Consider the following 20826-nt stretch of genomic DNA (forward strand, 5'->3'; position numbering starts at 1 on the left):
CACTCTGGGAGGCCGAGGCGGGCGCATTTCTGAGCTCAGGAGTTCGAAACCAGCCTGAGCAAGAGCGAGACCCCGTCTCTACTAAAAATAGAAAGAAATTAATCGGACAACTAAAAATATATAGAAAAAATTAGCCAGGCATGCTGGCGCATGCCTGTAGTCCCAGCTACTCGGGAGGCTGAGGCAAAAGGATCGCTTGAGCCCAGGAGTTTGAGGTTGCTTTGAGCTAGGATGACACCAGGGCACTCACTCTAGCCCGGGCAAAAGAGTCAGACTCTGTCTCAAAAAAAAAACAAAACAAAACAAAAATCAATCTGCAAACTCAGTCTAATTCTAATAAAAATTCCAACAAATTTTTTTTGACTAGAACTTGACAAATTGATTTTAAAATTCATATGGAAGAGATGTACCAAAAAGCAGTCAAAGCAAGGTTTAAAGACTCAACAGATACTAATATTACTGGGGAAAAAAAGCAGCAAATAATAGACACTTCTAACATGTAGTATAGAATTACAAACCATTAAAGAAAGGAAAGGATTATGCACTGAAACTACACAAAGAACTGGTTATTCATATGGGAAATAAATCAAATTAGCTGCCTCGCTCATATGATACCATGATCAAAAATAAATTTTAGGTGGATTAAAGACATAAATGTAAAAAAGGCAAAGCTTTATTGTTTATAAGGAAAGTATAAGATCCTTATAAACTCAGTGTAGAGAAAATTTTCTTAAGCAGGAAGCCAAAAGGAAAATATTTCTTAAACGAGATACCAAAATCACCAACCCTAGAGAACAGACTGATAAATTTGACTTATTAGGTAAAATAATAGATACCTTAAAAAGAGTTAGAAAGAGAAAACACAGACAGAATAAATATTTGCAAACTATATAATCCTCAAAGAATTAGTGTCCTGAATATATAGAGAAGTATAAAGATACAGACAAATAGGAAAAAGTTGTGGACAACAAATTCACAGAGGAGAAAACTAACATGAATAATAAATGAATTAAGAAAGAATCAACAGCATTAAGTAATCAGGGGAACACAAATTAAAACAATAATGTGATCAATTCAAACTAATTAGATTGACACAATTTATGTCAATAATAAAGTGTTAGCAAAGATAGTGATAGTATTACTGGCTAGAATGTAAATTAGTAAAACAAGGTTAGAGAGCAATTTGGCAGTATTTAGTAAAGGTGAAGTTGGGCATGCTCTATCCCTCAAAAATTCTGTTTCTGGGTATGTACATGTACATACATGTCTAGAAAGGTACATATGAACAAGAAGACATAAGAAAACTTGCAGTTTTACTTACGTCAACAAAAAAGTCAAAGCCACTGAAATGTTTATCAGTAGAATAGTTAAATAATCATGGTGCATTCTTACAAAGACAGATCAAATGAACGAACTAGAGATGTAACTGTCAGCACGTATAAATATGAAAACGGTAATGGTAAGAAAAAATTATACAATCACATTTATAGTGTGAAATAATTGTTAAAAACATGAAAAATATTAAATGTATACTCCTGTAGAGACAAAATTTGTAAAAAGCTTATTAATGCTAAAAAACAAATTAAGGATGATAGTTATGACCTGAATTTCATCAAGAAGGAGGAAACCCAGGGCACTTTCACATTATCTATGAAATTTTTCTCCAGAAAAATTTGAAGTGAATATTGTAAAATACCAAGATGTGGCTCAGCTGGGTGACTGGTGCACAGATGTTTATGCCATTCCCTATACTTTCTGTATGCTTGAAATAATATATGCCTTATTGAACAGATTTCCTGATAGTGAATATACTTGGAGCATAGGAGAGCCATATCAGAGCCTTAGTCACAGCCAACAGAGTTTTAATGTAATTCTCTGTCCTTCTATTTTCCAAATTCAGAGGCAAGTAGTGGCTGTAATGACAGGAGAGGGGAAGAACAGTACAGAAGAGCCTATAGGAAAAACTATGGCCTCTGCCTGCAACACTGCAGGTAGGGGCTGCTCCATCAGCCTGGGTCCTGGGACACAAAACAACATCGAGCACAACTGAAGGTGACAGGAAGCACAGCCAAAGCCCATACAAACGGCTAAGCAGGAGGAAGGAAGAATAAGCCTTTGGTGACTTTGGGGTTTTTGTTACCACAATATAGTAAGTCTAGAGTGATGGACACAATCAAGCTGGCTACTAAACCCACTAAAAAAAAAATAAAAGGGAATTTTATAATGGATGGATCAGGCTGATAACACTGAAATCATCTAATTAATCTTAAGCTCACAAGGAAAGACAAAGATTATATACCTTGTGATACGATGCAACAGAAAGTTCTTGCAAAAAAAAAAAAATTAAACCTGGCTTGATCAAGCCTCTAGATCTAATTATCAGTATACCAATCAAGAGTCCAGTGATGCACTGGGGATAAAACAAGCCAAATCCAGAATGTGGGAAATTCTACAGGATAAATCACCCACATGATTTTGGGAACAAAAATGATAATAAATGTTTTAAAAAGAAGATGCAGGGAGACATGATTTTTAATTAAAAGACACTCAACTGACATATCAGGCACATATATTACAAGGACTCATTTGTATCTTGGTTCAAACAAACCAAGTATTAATAAATTTACAAAAATTAAGTAAATGCAAATATATTTTTGTTATCTATTAAACCTAATTTCATAAAATTTTTTAGGTGTGATAATGGTATTATGAGATTTTTAAAGAGTGTGGGATATATATGAAGTTTTTTATAGTAATAATGATAGGATGCTATGATTTGCCTTAAAATACCATAGTGGTGAGTGGAATAAGTCAAACGAGATTAGCCATATGTTGATGTTAGGTAATGGGAATTTTTTATCAAAATTAAAAACTTCTGCTCTTCCCAATATATGAAAAAATAAAAAGAGAGGTCACATTCTGAGGGAAAATATTCAAAATATATCTATCTGACAAAAGATATATCAAAAATCAATAAAGAATCCTTATAACTCATCAATGAGAAGAAAACCCAACTAAAAATAGGCAAAAGGTAAGAATAGACAATTCACAGAAAGATATATGAATGGCCAATAGACACAAGAAGTTATCAGAAAAAAAGTTACTTAGCAATCACAGAAATACAAAATCAACCCACAATGAGATGCCACTGCAAATAAAATGGCAAAGAATAAAATGACTGTCAATCCTAAATACCGGCGAGGGAAACGTAACAACTGGAATCTCATATACAGCAGTTGAGAGTTTAACATGGTACGGCCATTGGGAAAACAGTAGCCCAAAAGTGGAAATAACCCAAATGTTTAACAAGTGCATAGGTATGCAAATCGTGGTATTTCCTTACAACGGAATAATACTCAGCAATTAAAAGGAGGAGTAAACTATGGACGCTCCCATTTATATGAATATATCTCAAAAACGTTACTCTGTATAAAATAAGCACTATCAAAAAGAGTACTAAGGTACTGTATGATTCCATTCAACTGAAGGTCTAGAAAAAGCAAAACTAATCTATAGTGACAGAAAGCTGATTGGTGGTTGCCTGGGGCTAAGGGCAGGAGGACACTGACAGCACAGAAGCGTGAAGGACCCTGCCCAGGTACAGAAATGTTGACAATGCTGATGATTACAAGGGTGGCCATTTGTCAAAACCCATCAAACTGTACGCTTAAAACAGGTGCTTTTGTCGCATATAAATTATACCACAAAGTCGATTTCAAAACACCACAGATATAATTATTATAATAGATATAATTATATCCTTTTTATGGGGTCATGTATTATAAGGGTAAATCATGCTACGAAGTTAAATTAAGGATTCAAGAAGAAATCACTAAGGAGGAAAACCAAATTGTTTTAATAACCTAAGATATTATAGCCATGCCCTCGAGAGAACGAGGACATGAAGGAATAATAAATAGGTTATTTTAGTCCTCATATTTGAAAAAAGAGCAATACAATTCCTAGGAAAAGGTGAATGTTTTCCTCATACTAAATTGTGCATAATTTTTTCACAGAATTGTTTATATCTTAGAAATAAAAAAGACAACTATATTAGAATATGTAAAATGACTTTCACATCAATAATTCTTGGGTAATCAGACTATAGACACAGTAAATTCCAGGCATTGTTTTAGAGATGCCTGTAAAATGTATATTACATTCTAAAAGTATCTCCATCCAGAATGTTTAATTAAAAATGAAAAAAATCAACATGAAAAATAACCCTTTAGAACTATGAAAAATATAGGTATTAAAAAATATATTCTCGGACATTTAATTTTTCAGAATATGTCTCAAACAGGCATAAAAATATCTTGGGCATATAATAACAGTGTGGTCTACAGATGTAAGATTCACTTTTTTAAAAAAATTCACTTATGTAAAATAAACTTAAGGTTTTCAATTTAAATCCAGGTGGTAATTTGATTTATGTCCGTTTCTCAATATACCTCTTTTTCTGCATTCTTTATACAAAGTTCCATGACGTAGGCAAGTACAATTAGGTGTTGAGATATGGCATCCCAGAAAGCAAGTCTTCATTCAGTATCTGCTGCCCTAATGAAGCTGGCACTGTTTTTGGTGGAAGAGGTTTGGTTTTTCTATACATTATGCTTGGGAAACCTTTTTACTTCACTAAAGGATACCATTAACTTCATCTGAATTCAACCTCATTGAATAATTAACAACTCTAAACTGGTCAAGCCTAAATTAATAAAATTTTCCTGTACTAACTGTACTTCTACCAAATATTTTCAAAAATGAATTCCTACCTCTCAGTGGTAGCATTTAAATTCTAAATTATACCTCAAAACTATCTGTAGCTATTTTGCAATCTATGACGTGTGGATATCTTGCATTTATGGGAGATGTAGTTCACTGACCACATTTTTACCTGAAGGCAGTTATGTTTAATATACACATTTGGCTCCAGTTCTGTATGCTAAAATATTTGACTGAAAGAATACATTCCATAAAGTAATTTAAATTCATAAGGAACAGAATATATAAAATAGGAAAGCATTTGCCACAGTTTGCTTGCAAGCACTTTCATTACTTAAGCAATCCATATTCTGGTATTTAAGCAGGCAGACTTGTTTTCTTTAATGATTTTTCAATTGAGAAAAAAACACATACATATAAAACCAACTTTTAAAAGATATAGGGTAGATTCTGGCTTTTGCATTAATTTTAATAAGTGTGATCAATAATATCTCTTGCTAACAGACAAAAATAATTTGACAAAAAAGAAGTTTGGCACTGGAAAATAACAGATTCAGAATGGAAACATCATTCTCTTTAACATCTATCTTCTAAATCGAAATTAAACCTGACAATAGATTCACTTACCAATATTTTCTGTGGGCATTGAAACCCTTGTTGGTTCTAAGAGATTGTCAGCTAGGACAAAAGCTCCTTCTTCCAATGTATCAAGTAACATTGTTGCAGTATGTGCTTGTTCAGAAGAATTCATATGTTTCCATGATTCCAAAGCTTCAGGTCTCAGAAGGTTGTCCACTGTGTCAACAATTGCCTGCATCCATTAGAAAACTATCATTAGTTTTGACTGCTTCTAGAACCAACGCGATTTTCAATCACTGACTAGTGACAATTGTAATATTTATCTGTCATGTTGATTTATTTTTATTTCAAGATGGAAGAAGACCTGGACAACACACATCTGGTCAACTTGCAATATACCTGACCATTTCAAAATAGGACTAAGTTAAGATTAGCGGACTGTTATTTGATTGTAAAGAGTAAATGTAGAAAGCTGGATTGTTTCTGTTTATATAATCACACCTGAATTGTTGAAGAAAAATACAACAATCAGTGTCAGCTCTTAACCTGAGGCATTACTCTCATATGTGTGGTCAAAACGACTAACGTCATCCTATTTATAATATCAAGATTTGAATGTTCTAAATAGAAAATACTAATGCCTCTGGAGTAGACTAATGCTTGAAAATTAAACCATATTGCTTTTCTGGAACCTGAACTAAAATAGTGATTAATCGAAATTGTGCCTTACAGACATTCTCTACTTATTATCATTTGTTTAAAAAAAGGTGATTTTAAAGTTTATAAATTATCTGCGAACATTTGCATTCTTCCAATTCCCTGTCAAACTAAAAAACACTTGAGAGTATACCTTAATTTATAAACAATGGTCTGCTTTTACAGGAATCAAGAGAGCAATCAAAATATTTACAGCCTATAGTTATTAACTTAACGAAAACAGAAGAGCAGAATAAAGTCTTCATAAACACCCAAGTTGTAAGTATTCATATATACATAGGTTTAATTTATTACTGTACAAAATAACATTAAATAAAATATAACCCATTCAGTAAATCAATTGAAGGCAAGCTCTTCTACTGATATTTGCTGTAGCTATGTACTGACTATGCTGTAGATAGCTGAAATACTAAGTTTATTTACTCTATTTCATTTACCTAGTCATAATGTATCATTAAGCCCATAAATGAACTGTTTTGATCTATTGGTAATCACTGAGCAAAAAGAACATACATTGTACAAAGAACAACAATAAAAATTCCTAGTTTGAGGTATTATATTGAAATGCACAGGGGGAAAAAGTTGTTTGAGGCTACTGTCAGAGTAAGATTAATTAGCTTAATCCATCTTAATATCCTCGTTCTGTCTGCCTTGTGAGCCACCACGACCTTCCTGGCAGGTGGAAGATACTTCCAAGTGGCGTTAAAGGCTTTTTTCTCTCTCTAATGGGAGGCAGAATAGTCAAAATGCTCACATTGATACTGCTGCAGCCATTAACTAGAGTGGAACAGAAATTGGTCTACTGAGGCCAGATTCATTAGTCACCAAGAAATACAGACTGGAGTCTCTAATCTAAGTTACAAATGAATCCTCTGTCACAAAGTGGGAACTCGCTTCATTTACATAGTGTAAGTCAGCTTCTGATTTGTAATTTAAGGAGTTTCATTAGTCTTATCTGAACAGAGAAGCTCATTTGAGACATACTGAAAATGACACTGGTCAGAAATTAAGGTCAGGCTTAAATTTACTATTATACGCATAACTCGCTCATGGCATGCTTTTATTAATGTAAAACACTCCTTATTTATTACTATTTGTACTTTTCTGGTGAGATCAAAATGACCATTAGCCTAATTATATTCTTGAAGTAGTCTCTCCCTACCAAAAAAAAAAAAGGGAAGAAGAAAAAGCTATTCTTTTCCCACTGAGATATATGGATGTTTGTCCTGGGCAACAAACCAATTATTACATTTCATACACTGATACCTTAAAGGTGAACTGAACATTTGAATTCGAAAAATTCTATAGACTTCAGCAGTTATTCTTTGCCCCCATTAAACAGGCTAAAAAGGACTTTCAGAACATTACTACCCAAAACAGACTTCTCCACTGCCTTTTCATGTAAAGTTTTTAGGTTCCACAATGTCTAATACTAACTAGTGAGATGCCATTTGTTTCCTAGACCTTGCCAACCAAAACTATTAAGTCATGGCTTTTGAATAACCTTTATTCTATGAAACTACAAAAGTTCTTTTGTTTTGTTCTCATAGTATATTGATTAGTTATTCAAGGTTTGATTACATGGTTATGGTTCCCAGAAGAGTAAGGTTAGAAGATAATTATCCCCCAAAAGGAACTTCTAAAATTCACAGAACAAAACAAAATGCAATTTGGTATTATTTTGATTTATCACACAGAACTAGCATGGTAAAATTCCACTGTTAACCTCAGCATGTTTCCTATTACTTGGATATACCAGGGAGAAAAAACGGCTGGAGTGGACAAGGATTCTAAGCCAAAGCATGGCTTTCTGTTCCTATTAGCCTGAAAAAAACCAATATGTAACAGATAACTGATATCACTGCCACATTATTTGTATTTCATTTCTAATAACCCATCCCCATATCAACCTGATTCTAGAAATGACTCCTAAAAATTTCGGGACAAAGCCTATATTATTTAAGAGTATACCACGTAGATAAGAAAGCAGTGACTTTTTCATGCACATACATTATGACTATACAGTCTTTGATATGATAAACTGCCAAGAATATATCATAGCTGTTTTACTCAAGTTGTTTTTTAATCCACAGAGATGACAACAGGAAACAAAGAGACTATATAATTACTTTCCAATTAAGAGGATATTTCATTAAAATTCTTATACTTTCGGATGAATAGAAAAACAGCAATGATTATTAAAATGAATTATTTGCTTATTCTGAGAGTAATATACCTGTGAAAAGCCAACATTTGTACAGCTGATATGGGGCACATTATATAATTATCAAAGACTGAAATACATTGGATCATGCAGCAAGATGATAAAGCGTGGCAGGTAGCTGAAGAAGGGAGAAAGCAGGGTGACAGCACAGGAGAGATACCTTAAGGTAAGCCCTGCATGTCTTCTCTCGTTTTTGGAGCTTTTAAGTAAAAGAAAAGAAAATCAGAGGTTAGATTTTTATCTGTTGAAAATGAGGAAAGAAGAAATCCTCAAAAATTAAGCTGGTATTCTGGAGCTCAAAGTTTATGATATATAGTATTCCTCTGGAAGTTTGAGTCTACACTGACTACCAAAACTGCTTGTTTACGATTTTTGGTTGTATTTTATAAAGTATACTAACGCAAAGTATATTGACAAAACGACAAAATATATACGGTGGTCAAAAAAAAAGTCCATTTTTTAACTATGTAGAACCATATTAGGCACAGATTTGGGGTTCCTATGAACCTAATATAAACACTTAGAGTGTGGTGAAAAGTAACCATCGAATCTTTGTCATAGTAGGAAAAATTAATACAATAAATTCCTGGAGAGGGAAACTCATCGTTCTCCCAAAAGGTGCCATTGAAAGGAGTATTTCAGTGACTAATATTCCTGTATGTGTCACAATTTTGCTGCAATCATAAGAGTTTCATGTGTTAGCACACAAAGTATATAAACCGTGTTAATGCATTCTGAAGTGACAGTATTGACTACAATCAGACGGATGAAGTTTGTTACCAACTAAGAACTCTCTCAGGTAATTAACATCATTTACACTGATTTTTTGGGCCCCATTGCTCCTTTCTCAACTGTAATTCTCCCTTGAAAAATGAACCCAATTAGAAATTCTGTTTCTAAGTATACGTCCAAGGGGCCAGAGGTTTGGCTGGCAACTGCTAGAAGAATCAAGAGCTGCCATATACAATGTTTAATTTAAAATGACAGAAGAGTTCTTCCTACCTTGTTATAACTCCGTCCAGCTGAATCCTTTTCACTAGGTTTCAGTTCCTGTAGCTGTGCATCAAGGATGTCCACCAACTGCTCCATCAACCTGACTGAAGAACTCACATCCCCAGCAAACACCGGCCCTTTGGTATGTTTAGCCAGTTCATTGGCAAGACTAGCAGCATTTTCTCCACTTCTAATCTGAAATGAAAATGTGTATTATCTCAGTATAATTTCCTGTTCTGTTTATGGCTTCTAGTTCTCCTTGAGTACCTTTGTTGTGGTGAAAAAAATATTTGCAAACATGTCAAAATCTGCAACTAATTGAGACCAATAACTTTCTCTTCATCTCAGAAGATTAAAGGCTCTTAGATCCTCAACACACAAAAGAAATTCTTAGCCAGATATTTAAAAAAAAACAAAAGGAAAAAAAGGAAAACAAATCCTTTCTACAAATTTTCAGCTAATTCTCTCATTTCACTGAAACCAATTTAAATTTTTATTTTAAAATCTTATTTATTCCAATGATCCAGAATTTAAAACAGAATGTAATCAGTGTGACACTGAGGGTTATTATCTAGTGTTTGTATTTCAGAAAGGTAGATAGAAGAGGAGAAAATAAAATTGCACTGCATTACATTGTAATATTAAAGTTACTAATGCCTTTTAAAGACATTTTTACTCATTCTACTATAATCATGTATGCTATAAACATCTGCTTGCATTCTGTGGATTTAGTTGCAAACTTAATGATATTTGATTTATTAGGCCAATGCACTATTTGTCTTATGAACATCAAAAGAAACAGAACAAACTAAATATGAATGAAATTAAACAAGTATGTACTCATTAAAAAGCTTAACATAGAAAACAGCATACCCCAAAACATATGTAACTTTCAATAAATAGTTTACAGACAAAACTATGCATAATTTTTTACTTTTATACTGAACAAAGAGCAATAAAGCTGGTTTTAACGTACAAAGCTAAATTATTTATGTTAGAAGTTAAAGCCCTAAATCACTAATGTGTATCATATTAAAAGGTTCCAACCAACCTTCTGAGCCAGCTGATTTACCCAATGTGAGGTACAGTTGCTAAGATCGGGGCCCTTAGGGTTCCATGTTCCAGTGGAAACCATGCAGAGATATGAGGCAGTTCCTACAACAGATGTAGAAAACAACAGTGAAATTGAAACCATTTTTCTGCATGCATTCGGGAAATCAGCTATGATGATCCTACTCTGCGTGTTAAATTTTGAATAAACACTAATGGAAGGAGTTGACAATAACTGACAAAAAAGTAGGGTTTAATGCAGATTATAAACAGTAAATATAAAATCAGCACAGAAATATCATACATTTACCGCAAACAAACAAAAAGCCCTTGATTTTCCTGGGACTCATCCAGTGATGCTTGTAATGAGAAAGGCAGCTGTAAGGAAGCCTCACTAGAGTCCTTGGGCAAAAATCTCAGGCTTGACCTAGGTCTTTAAGAAGGAGAGGTAAATTCGTGCCTGATCTTAAATTACTTCTACAGATTACAAAGCTTTAAGTTGTCTACAGGTTCTATATTACCAAAGTAACAAAAATAAAGTTAGCTATTGTAAATATCTCCCTCTTCAAATAAAATCACTTCAGTGTAATTCAGAACCTACTTACTAATTAAAATGTATGTATGGTGATTTACAGAAAATACCTCTTGTTCCCTTGGGACATGGTCGTTCAACCATCATTCCCCTTTGTGTCTGAGGCCACCTTATCCCCCTCGAGTCTAAGGCTTCGCAGAATCTCTCTGGCAGGGGAAAAATATTTGTTACAGGTGGAATTTTGGTTGTAGAAACTGCTGGAGGTGGTTTTGTCCCTTTGCTTCCTTCCTGTGATCCAGCTACAGTTGTGCTCATGGGGCCTTTCTGTGAAGTAGTGCTTGTGGTTGACACTGTGGTTTTGAACAGCTCAGCTGAAGAAGTTATTGTCACAGCTGTGGTAGGCACTATGGAAAAAAGATGAGTATATTAACCTCAAGCACACACTTGCACTTGCATACAGGCGTCCATGCACGCACGCACAACCCTACCCATTCATCTGCCCAAAACAAACAAAATGACAATTACTGACATCATCAATAGGGTGGGAGGAAAAATAAATCTCTTCATTTATTCCAATTTATTCATATTGTTGTCTAAAAGACAGTAGTTCAGCTTTTGTGGTATGACTCTGTGTTAAGTTTACTTCTCAAAGAAATACATGACAGTACAGTTTAAGGGTAATTTCATCACATACTATTTAATAGGAAATGCAGGTCACTTAATTTAGAAAAATTTTGTTATATAAACTCACATTCTATGAACAATCAAATTCAAAGTATCAACAACAGTATGACAATTATATATAATTGGGATAATAAAAAAATTTAAAGTCACCCACTCTACATCTTACAAGAAAAATACTGTGACATCTTTCCACCCAGCAGCCATTCTTGCTTCAGAGATTTTTGAGCAAGCCTGATTAGATCCAAACAGAAGATAAGCTTGGCATGCTTGTGCTGTTATAGTAAGGAAACATCCCAGGCTTCAGCATCTTTACTTTTGAAAAGGTAGGTACGAAGAAGCAGCTAGTTCCGGTCAGAGGTGCAATCTCTTTCTTATCAAGATAAAGGGTTAGATCAAATCATGCCTAATTCAAAAGCAACCCTCCATATCTTACTGACCCTTAACAGAGAATATAAAAGGAGCTATGGCTATACATTTAAAAGCATATGTTTTCTTTTTTCTTTTTAAATGGCTAGTTTTGTCTTCCAATATTACTTTCCAGCTATTAAATCCACTAGGATCTCAAAGTTTTCTCTATTAATCATCACTGTACTAACTTAAACAAGAAAAAAAATCTGTCAGTAAAAATTTAATACTACCATTTACAGACTGTCAGAGAATAAACTAAAGGTTTATCAACATCTACAGATTACTGGCTCTTAAAACCTTACATATACAATGCCTTAAATTTAACTTGTTAGAGTAGAACAAATTAAAAACAGCTATTTGTTCAAATCATCTTATAAAAACATGAACTTATTTATGCTTTATCTTTACATGAGAAACAAGCTAGAACATTAAAACTTATTAGAAAATAAGCTGATGTTATCACTGATATGTTTACTATTTTAAGCTCTGGTCCATAAGTCTTTATCTATATAATTCTGACACTATTCAGAGTATACTAAGTTTATCAGAAAAAGTAGTGTTCATATGTTTCTAGTTCTTAGTAGTGACAAACTTCCTGTTATCAATAAGTACACTGTACACGTTTTACTCCTTTTTCCCCTCCACCTCAAGACAAACTTCTAAAACATGTGTTTTATTTCCAGAGTATAATTTATTGACCATATGAGAGATGCCTATGTACATTACTCAAACATCATGCCTAGTCAGCTGCTGCAGAAACCGTCTATCTTTTTCTGTAAAGCACTTGCCTGACATCTTGTTAAACCTCTGTAATTTTCTTTTGATTACAATGCAGTCAGGCTTTCAGTGCTTTCTCAATTAACATTTGTCAAAAGCATCACAATCATTTGCAGAAGTGTCAAATGACTGCTGCTGAATCAAGTCTTAAAGAAGAGTGGGGAATCAGAGCAAAAAGGGAAAAGGGCAGAGCAAAATGGTTTAGCGCTACACCACCTGATGTATCACTTGACACTGTACTAATTACTACATATTTAATCATGGAAGTATGTATTAACACTACAATTAGTGATTTGTTAGCTACGCATTCGTAAAGAGTCATAATAATTGAGTCAAGGTAGACAATGACCTCAGTTAAATGCACAGAATTTCATGCAACATTCCATAGCCATGTTGTTTTTTTGATAATATATTTTCATACTTTTTTACCTTTAAATCATTTAAAGAACTTTAAAGGGAATTAACATATTCTTCAAAGGTAAATCAGTGAAATATTGGGATATCACGAAAATAACATGAAAGCAAACCTTAAGTGACAAAACTAAACCCATCAGGGGGACAACTAGAATTTCTGGGATTTTGCAAGATTGAAGTTTACTTCAAAGAAAACAATTTTTTTTTTCTAATGTGAAAGCTAAAAATGCAGAGGTTTCTAAAAATTACTAATTCTTTCCACAGGTGGAGATGGTCCCAAGAGAGCATCTAGTAATGATGATACTTATTCAGCATTTATGTGCCAGATGCTATGCCAATCACTGTTCATGAATTATCAGATCATCTTATTTAATCCTTACCACAACAACCTCATGAAGTAGGCACTACAATTATCTTCCTTTCACAGATAAGGAAATTGAGCCCTGGAGAAATTAAGTAATTTGTTTAAGGTCACTTGTCCGTACTCTGAAATGCTATGATCTTACTTTTCTAGATAAAAGATTTTCATAGACTCTAGAAAAGTATGGCATCCAACAAAGCACCTTGTCCTTATTTTGGAACTTTTAACTGACATTGTGTTCTCTGTAAATCTCTAAAAGAAGAAAAGATGCATAAAGATAATGTAAGTCTGGAAAAATAAACCATAAAAAGTTTCGCAATGAAATGTGGTAAAATGTTCAAAACTCAAGAATATCTTATGAATGGTAACAGAAAATATGACAACTCACAATAGAATAACTCAAATCCATACCCCTTTTTACAGAGCTCTATTTATCAGGATGCCATATGCAGCATCCAGATTAACTGACTTAGCACTCTGCCTATCATTTATCATCTGCATATAGACACCTAAGAAATGGTATTTAATAAACATGCTTAATAGGTACCCGTGAAGATTTCGACAAACACATATACAATAGTTCAATTTACTATGGCTGTATACTAAGAACTTGCTATTTATTAATAGGTTTTTCCTGCATGAAAGGGTTTTAGGATAATATTCATTTATGCTAAAGGTAATATTCCCCTCACCGAGATCCAAGAACTCACCCCACTGTTCACTGAATGAACTCCAGCTAGAGTGAGTCTGTAGCCTGGTAAGGCAAAAATGAGCATCCATTAAATTTGCCTGTATTCAATGTCTAAAAACACTGATCACCTCTTATACAGCATTCTTTATCAGTGAAAAGACACTTCAGGAAGTATGTACTCCGTACCAAACACATCTTAAATACTGTAAAAAAAAACTGGCTCTTGCTAAAAATCTTCCCTCATATTACAGAAGTATCTTACTTCATAATTAGTCTAAGACGAATATTCAGAACTACCAAAACCCAAGTAAAGGCACACCATTTTCTTGATAATACTTGAGACACAAAATTTGCAGACAGATTAAGTAAATCTAAAGCAATTTAGATTAAGAAATGGAAAAGAGTTAAAATAAAACCGAAAAGAGTTTTTCCTAAGCCCACTCTAGAGAGGGAGAAGGTGAAAGAGGAAAACTAGACCTAGTTTAGGGAAATGGAACAAATGCACTATGCAGGGATCACATAAAGCTAAAAATTCAAAGAAAAAAAAGATCAGGGCAGAGAAATAACATGTTTGTGCTGTTAAGAATGAAAAAGTCTTGGATTTATAAATGGGGGAAAGTACTGATGCTAATACACTATGAAACAGTCCACAGTGAAAAATGAAAGGAATTGATAATTTCACAGCACAATTTATGCCTTGGCCACATACATGATAGCAAATCCAGTACATAAGACTTTAACTATGAATTTTAGCCAAACAAATCAATCATTGCTTCAGGACAGGCAAGGAACTCATTTCTCCGATTGCTCTGTCCTATCAGTTTCTTGGATCTTGCTTCTGGAAAGCTGACAGTGGGTTATTGGTTTGACCTAAATTTATGGGCCAGAATAGTTCTGCAAGGCCCCACCTACACGCGTATAGATAGCACACATCTTGGATAAGAGAGACAGGAGTCTCTAAAAGCATATGAAGATAAATTATAAGGAGGGAGAGAATAAGAATATAGGTCAAATAGAAAGACAAATTTAGGTCAGATAAAACTTTTTATCATTAAGGGCTTAATAAGGGGTCATTACAAATTTTCACATTCTGGGAATATTTAAGAACGGCTATTTTGGATGACAAAACACTACTGCAGGAACACACGGTTGCTATATATATCTAAATTTCTCATTTTCAAAGCTAGTAACCGCTCTTTCCAAAAAGCAGCTAAATTATCAAAGACTTTTCATCTGAAATGGATCAAATTATTTACTAGAACATATGTCACATGTGGAGAATGACATTAATACTCATTTCTGTATTCAGAAAGAAGTATTTTGTGACAAGTAGATGGGTAATGATTTCTTGTTGAATTGAATTTGTGCTCAACTATTCACAATCCTTCAGGTGTTGCCCAATTATGAATTTATAATTTTTAAAACATTTTCTTTCTTTCTTTCTTTCCTTTTTTTTCCTAATGAGGAAAAAAGATTTACTGCCACCTAAGGCAAATGTAACAGCTGTCAGGGTAATACATGTTACAAAAAGGTTAACACAAGGATCAATACAATTTTACCTAATGCCTGAAGTTTGTCAATGTCCAAAGTTTGCTTTTTGACAAAACTATAGGATAAAGGAGAAACGTTATAGTAGCTTTTGGAGAAACAACTGAAATACATGAAACATACCAAATTGCTGGCCTCCTGAGCAAACAGGTATGCATAAATTTTAAAATAAATGATTCTAGGATACTAACAATGAAGATTTTATGACCTAAAAGAAGAATTATTTGTTGGAAATTTAATAATGGACTTCACTGCTACAGTGTGAAGCCAAAAAACTTTAGACATACATGATTTAGAGAAAAAAGGGCCATGTACTAAGTCAATACATTGCTATTCCTCTTATATGAATAAAACACACATATTTTGGTACTGTATAATAACTCAAATTAGAAATTCAATTACAAAAAGCTGTGATTTCTACTTTTGACGTCTTGACTGTATGACAATATTTAGAACTTATTTATAACATATCTTAAAATATGGGCATATGTTTATTGTTTTGAGTATATTTGAATATGTGTATGTGTGTTGCTTTAACAGAAGAAAAAATATATTAATCTCCATCCCATTCTGTTGAAGAGATTGATTTAATAACTCTAAAAAACTTTTGAGTCCTAAAATTTGAAGTCACTCGGTATTTGAAAACTCCCATTAACTCAGTAAATCAAAATATTACAGATTTGAAACACACAAACATCATTGTTCAAATAAAAAAATACTTATAAATAGTGCAAGCTCTATAAGGCAGTAACACTCTTTTATGAGTACGAGATAATCTTGTTTTAATGAAATATTCACTTAATTTACCCTCAAAAATTTTATTTTCCATAGAATTGAACTCACTTATTAAATTAGAATATATTTCCAAAAATTTAGCATTGCTTTCTAAAGTAATGAGCCTCCATAAAAATACCTAAAGAGGATACAAATGAAAAAATGCTAGCAGATCTATCATTATAAATCATCACTTGTAATTACTTAATGCTTAGTCCATGTGTGACAGTTAAAGTCACAGAAATACTGACTTAAAACTGTCACTAATTTATCAGGAAATAAAAATATGTAATTTTACATGATCTAGAAAGATATTGGATGACTGCCCTTCTCCTATGCAGAGAATAGATGCCAAAACTTCAGAACACTTATGCCTGGCATTGTACATCAAGCCTTGCCGTTCTCCTGGGACTTCCTAACACACATTCCCTTTAACCACTGGCGCCAAGAAGTTAAAAGGTCTGCACAAAGATTGTAATCAATTCAGAAGTCAGGTGGGGGAAGAAACACTAACAGGTTTGTAGTTGGTAATACATTTTTAGCAATGAAAAACTAAACTGACCAATGATGCTACAATTTCTTGAAGCCAACATTTAAATGAAGAAATTCAGAAAAATAAAATGAACCACAATAAGGTTAAAATGTACCACGACATTGTCCTTTTTGTTTTAAGGATGAATAAAAAAAACTGACAGGGAAAAAAATTAAGAAGTTTTTTAAATGTAAGCTGTTCCCAAAATATCATAAGCATTAGTAAGCAAACATTCTTACCTTGGGCAGGATCAGGTGGACCAAACTCCAGAGAATATCGTAAAATGAAATTATTGTTCCACACATAGAGTTGGTTATCTCTTGGATTGTAATCCACTGCAGCAATATACTGGTACTGGTTGGGGAAGGGAACATCCACATATTCTCCTCGGTTCAATCGGGTATTATAAATGTAATCAATTGCATTCTTGCCTGTTTCACTTTCATTGTCTTGATAAACTGACCTGACCACATAGAGAACTCCACATATCATAAAAGCATTTGATGCAGCCCGTTTGTCATATACGGTCTCCCACGTTGCTTCAAATCGAAGAGTGTACGGATTCAGTTGGCTAATTACTATCATTCCATTGTTTTGTTCAGTGGCATAAATGACCCATAAGCCATTTTCATCAACTGCTAGGTCGATATCAGTCTTTCCTCCCCATCTATATGGTGAGGTATCATGGTAGTTGGCATAGTTAATTATGGCCTCGCCACTCTTAATTCTAGTCCTCAAGTCAAATTTCACAATATTCCTCGTTCGTTCTTTGTTAAAGAAGACAGCACCATCATATACCACAAATCCAGTACCGTCTACTCGATTTGGAAGTTTATATGTTGTTGTTTGACGACTATTTTGGAAATCTTCTAAAGAAGCATATTCTATTAAAGTATCGGTACGATAGGGAGTCCAGGGCATGAAATAAATTTTATCTGCAGCCTGAAGAGGGTCCTTGCACCAAGCACCTGCCTTTTGTTCAGCTTCATATATACATGGTGAGTCCACAATTGCTTTCAAGGTCCCAGGGCACACAAAAACTAACAGTCATAGAGAAAAGACAAAAATTAAGCCAAGTTAAAAAATTACACAAGCAAACACATGTTTTAATGACCACTAATCAAAAGAGGAAAATTCATTTAATTAGCATTCAATTTTACCAAAATGTATACTTAATACAAGTACTACCCTTCATTTCTGAAGTTACCATAATCAATGTATTAGTGTACAAAGTTTATTTGGGGTTTATTTTCACAAATACAAGCCTAAGTTTAAGACCATTCATAACTGGGCTGACAATTTAAATTTTTGCTGTGTGCTTTTATCTTATAATTTGGTAATGTATGTTTTAAAATGTTGAACTCAATGTATAAAGTACTCTATTTTATTGCAAACTTTATACCCTCCAACCCATAGCCCATCTATAAGCCCTCAAAAGCAAAACCACAAAATAAGGCAAATAAAACAGAAAATCCAATGTGGAGGCTTATTTAGAACTTTTACAGAAGTTAGACTGAAAACAAAAGTGCTTCAATTTAAGGAACATAAATATTTGGAAAATGCAATTAGGAGCACAGGAAAGTAAATACAAGAAAAGCAGTGATAAAACAACCAGGAGACCCTGTAACCATGGCATGCTATGGAGAGGGTTCTGGAAGCCAGGCAAGATGACACTTTAATCATAAGAAAATATCCAAGGGTGTCAGGAAAAGAGATAAAGGGTAAAAAAGAAACAGAGAAAGGGCAGCTCCCCCTCGCCGACTTCAGAAATTTTTACCCCATCACCAGTTTTAGCAGTCATATAATTTCAATGTCAACAGCTGACTTCTTTATGAGGTGCACATATGAGATCCTGCTAATTATTTTAATATAGGAGTGTTGTGGGGGAAGGGGAGGGAGGAGGTTAACATCCATAAGGCACATAACAGGGAGCTGGGGTTCAGACTGTATACGTTATTTACCTTTTTGCTCCACTTCTATTTTAAGCATCGGAAGAAAAATAAAAAAGGTGCAAGGAAAAAAGAAAAAAGATTAAAATAAATTGACTATTAGTCTAAGACTGAATTCGTAACAGATGCTAAATATAGGAAGAATAAGAGCTGTACTACTTTGGATAAAGAGAAACACACAACAGGAAAACCTAGCAGGAGAAAGATTCTAAAGTTACATAAAAGAACATGGATCAATCATTTTAGTAGATTAAGGAGGCAATATAAATATGTTGGCATGTTGCTTCACTTAGTGTACCTGAATAAATAATGAAACTCTTCACTAATGCATGGTATATATACTCTTGCCTTTCCAAAGTCACTCAGCATTCTTATCAAGTTTTACTTTCTATATGTATGCCATAGACATAAATGCATGCATAGGTGCATCATTCCCACTTATCTTATGTGAACTTAATTATTAAATTGACTAAACTTACATAAGTGTAACAACACGAAAATACATTTATAAAAATGACAAGTCAATCTTGGAATTTAGGTCGAATATTATAAATATTGACATGGTTATTCTTTTTCAGATATTTATGTAAGAAGAAATGTATAATTATGCATCTCAGTATATTTTTCAATTGTTTTTCTATTATTTTCTATTTCTAGATAAATCCATCTTAACCATAAAAAAGAGCCTCCTTTTCAAGACTATATAAATCTCCCCACAGCCCCAATAGAGATTTTAAAGAGTGGGGTAAGGTAGTGCCTTTCTTCCCCACTAAGAATTAGTAAATTTACTTATTTAGGTTTATAAATACTTTATATTATAAAATTCTTATTAACTTTTCTATATTATATATTTCAAATTTGTAATACTAAGTCTATAAAAAAAAGTAAGCAAAATACATACAAGGGAAAAGCAAGCACAGTAGGCAAGGAGAAAAAGGAAGAAAGAATTATGGTTAGCTTATTACGACAATTCTACCATCATCAGTTTACACAGAAAGCAAGCTAGCATGCAACAACAATCATACTGAGCATTCAAAGCAAATACCTTGACTCCACAGACCTTATAAAAAGTAAATGCTTTAATAAAACAAACCTGGTAAGTAGAGTTAAGTGAGAAAAAAAATCTCCTACAAGTTTAAAGAAATAGATTATGCAGTTAGGAAGGGTGCTATATAAGATCTTTGTTGGTAAACAGTATTCTAATAATTACAAACCATAACATACTATTTTACATCGTATGTAGGTTTGAAGTATGTTGCCTGAATTTCATAAAATGATCAGACTGATACCTGTGTTTCTCCCTCATCCCTTATTAAAATGCATTAGGGTGTGCTACAATAGAGATTTTACAACTCCAAACTGTACTCCAAGACAGTGTAGTGAACATTTCATTAAAATCTTAGCTTGATTAACTTTAAAAATTACAATAATTTCTCAAGATTAAATATTGACCCTTTGAAATACCTATGGAGAAACATATCACACAAGCATTTCTGCTACAGGAATAGCGTATAACCTTCCACATTGAGCCACAACCTCCCACAACCAACCTGGTCTGTTTAAACACTTTTCAGGAAACATACTTGCTCTGTAATGTGTAATTCTGACTATATCCAGTAAATAGAAGAAATTTAGTATTACTGACTTGGAAACAATACTTTATTATAAACCACTAGTCCTAAAATTACTTCTCATTGAAGAGTAATATTATACCTGCTTAGAATCAAGAACAGAAGGGCGTGGTGAGAAAATGGGGGTAAGAGAGATCATTAGTGTTGTGATTGCTCAGAATACATTTTATATACAGGTGTATTTTTTTTTAACTAAGGAAAGGATGATTTTACTGAAATAAAGAATTAAATGTAATGGAT

General features: G+C 33.5%; 1 protein-coding gene across 7 annotated transcripts in view; it reads right to left on the minus strand.

Moving 5' to 3' along the window:
• ADGRL2 (adhesion G protein-coupled receptor L2) overlaps positions 1-20826 on the minus strand; it is a 193059-nt gene that overhangs the window by 28769 nt on the left and 143464 nt on the right. For 4 of the 7 annotated variants that reach the window (XM_012661141.1, XM_012661140.1, XM_012661144.1 and 1 more), the window contains exons 5-10: positions 17246-18046; positions 10928-11221; positions 10287-10390; positions 9245-9430; positions 8403-8441; positions 5350-5533 (exon numbers count right to left, since the gene is read on the minus strand). In XM_012661141.1, the coding sequence (XP_012516595.1) occupies positions 5350-5533; positions 8403-8441; positions 9245-9430; positions 10287-10390; positions 10928-11221; positions 17246-18046 (1608 nt within the window). The remainder of the gene's footprint in view (positions 1-5349; positions 5534-8402; positions 8442-9244; positions 9431-10286; positions 10391-10927; positions 11222-17245; positions 18047-20826) is intronic. The other 3 variants (XM_012661142.1, XM_012661147.1, XM_012661143.1) reach the window with 2 other exon arrangements.

The sequence above is a fragment of the Propithecus coquereli genome, unplaced genomic scaffold, assembly GCF_000956105.1.
Source record: "Propithecus coquereli isolate 6110/MARCELLA unplaced genomic scaffold, Pcoq_1.0 Scaffold7, whole genome shotgun sequence".
Lineage (NCBI taxonomy): Eukaryota > Metazoa > Chordata > Mammalia > Primates > Indriidae > Propithecus > Propithecus coquereli.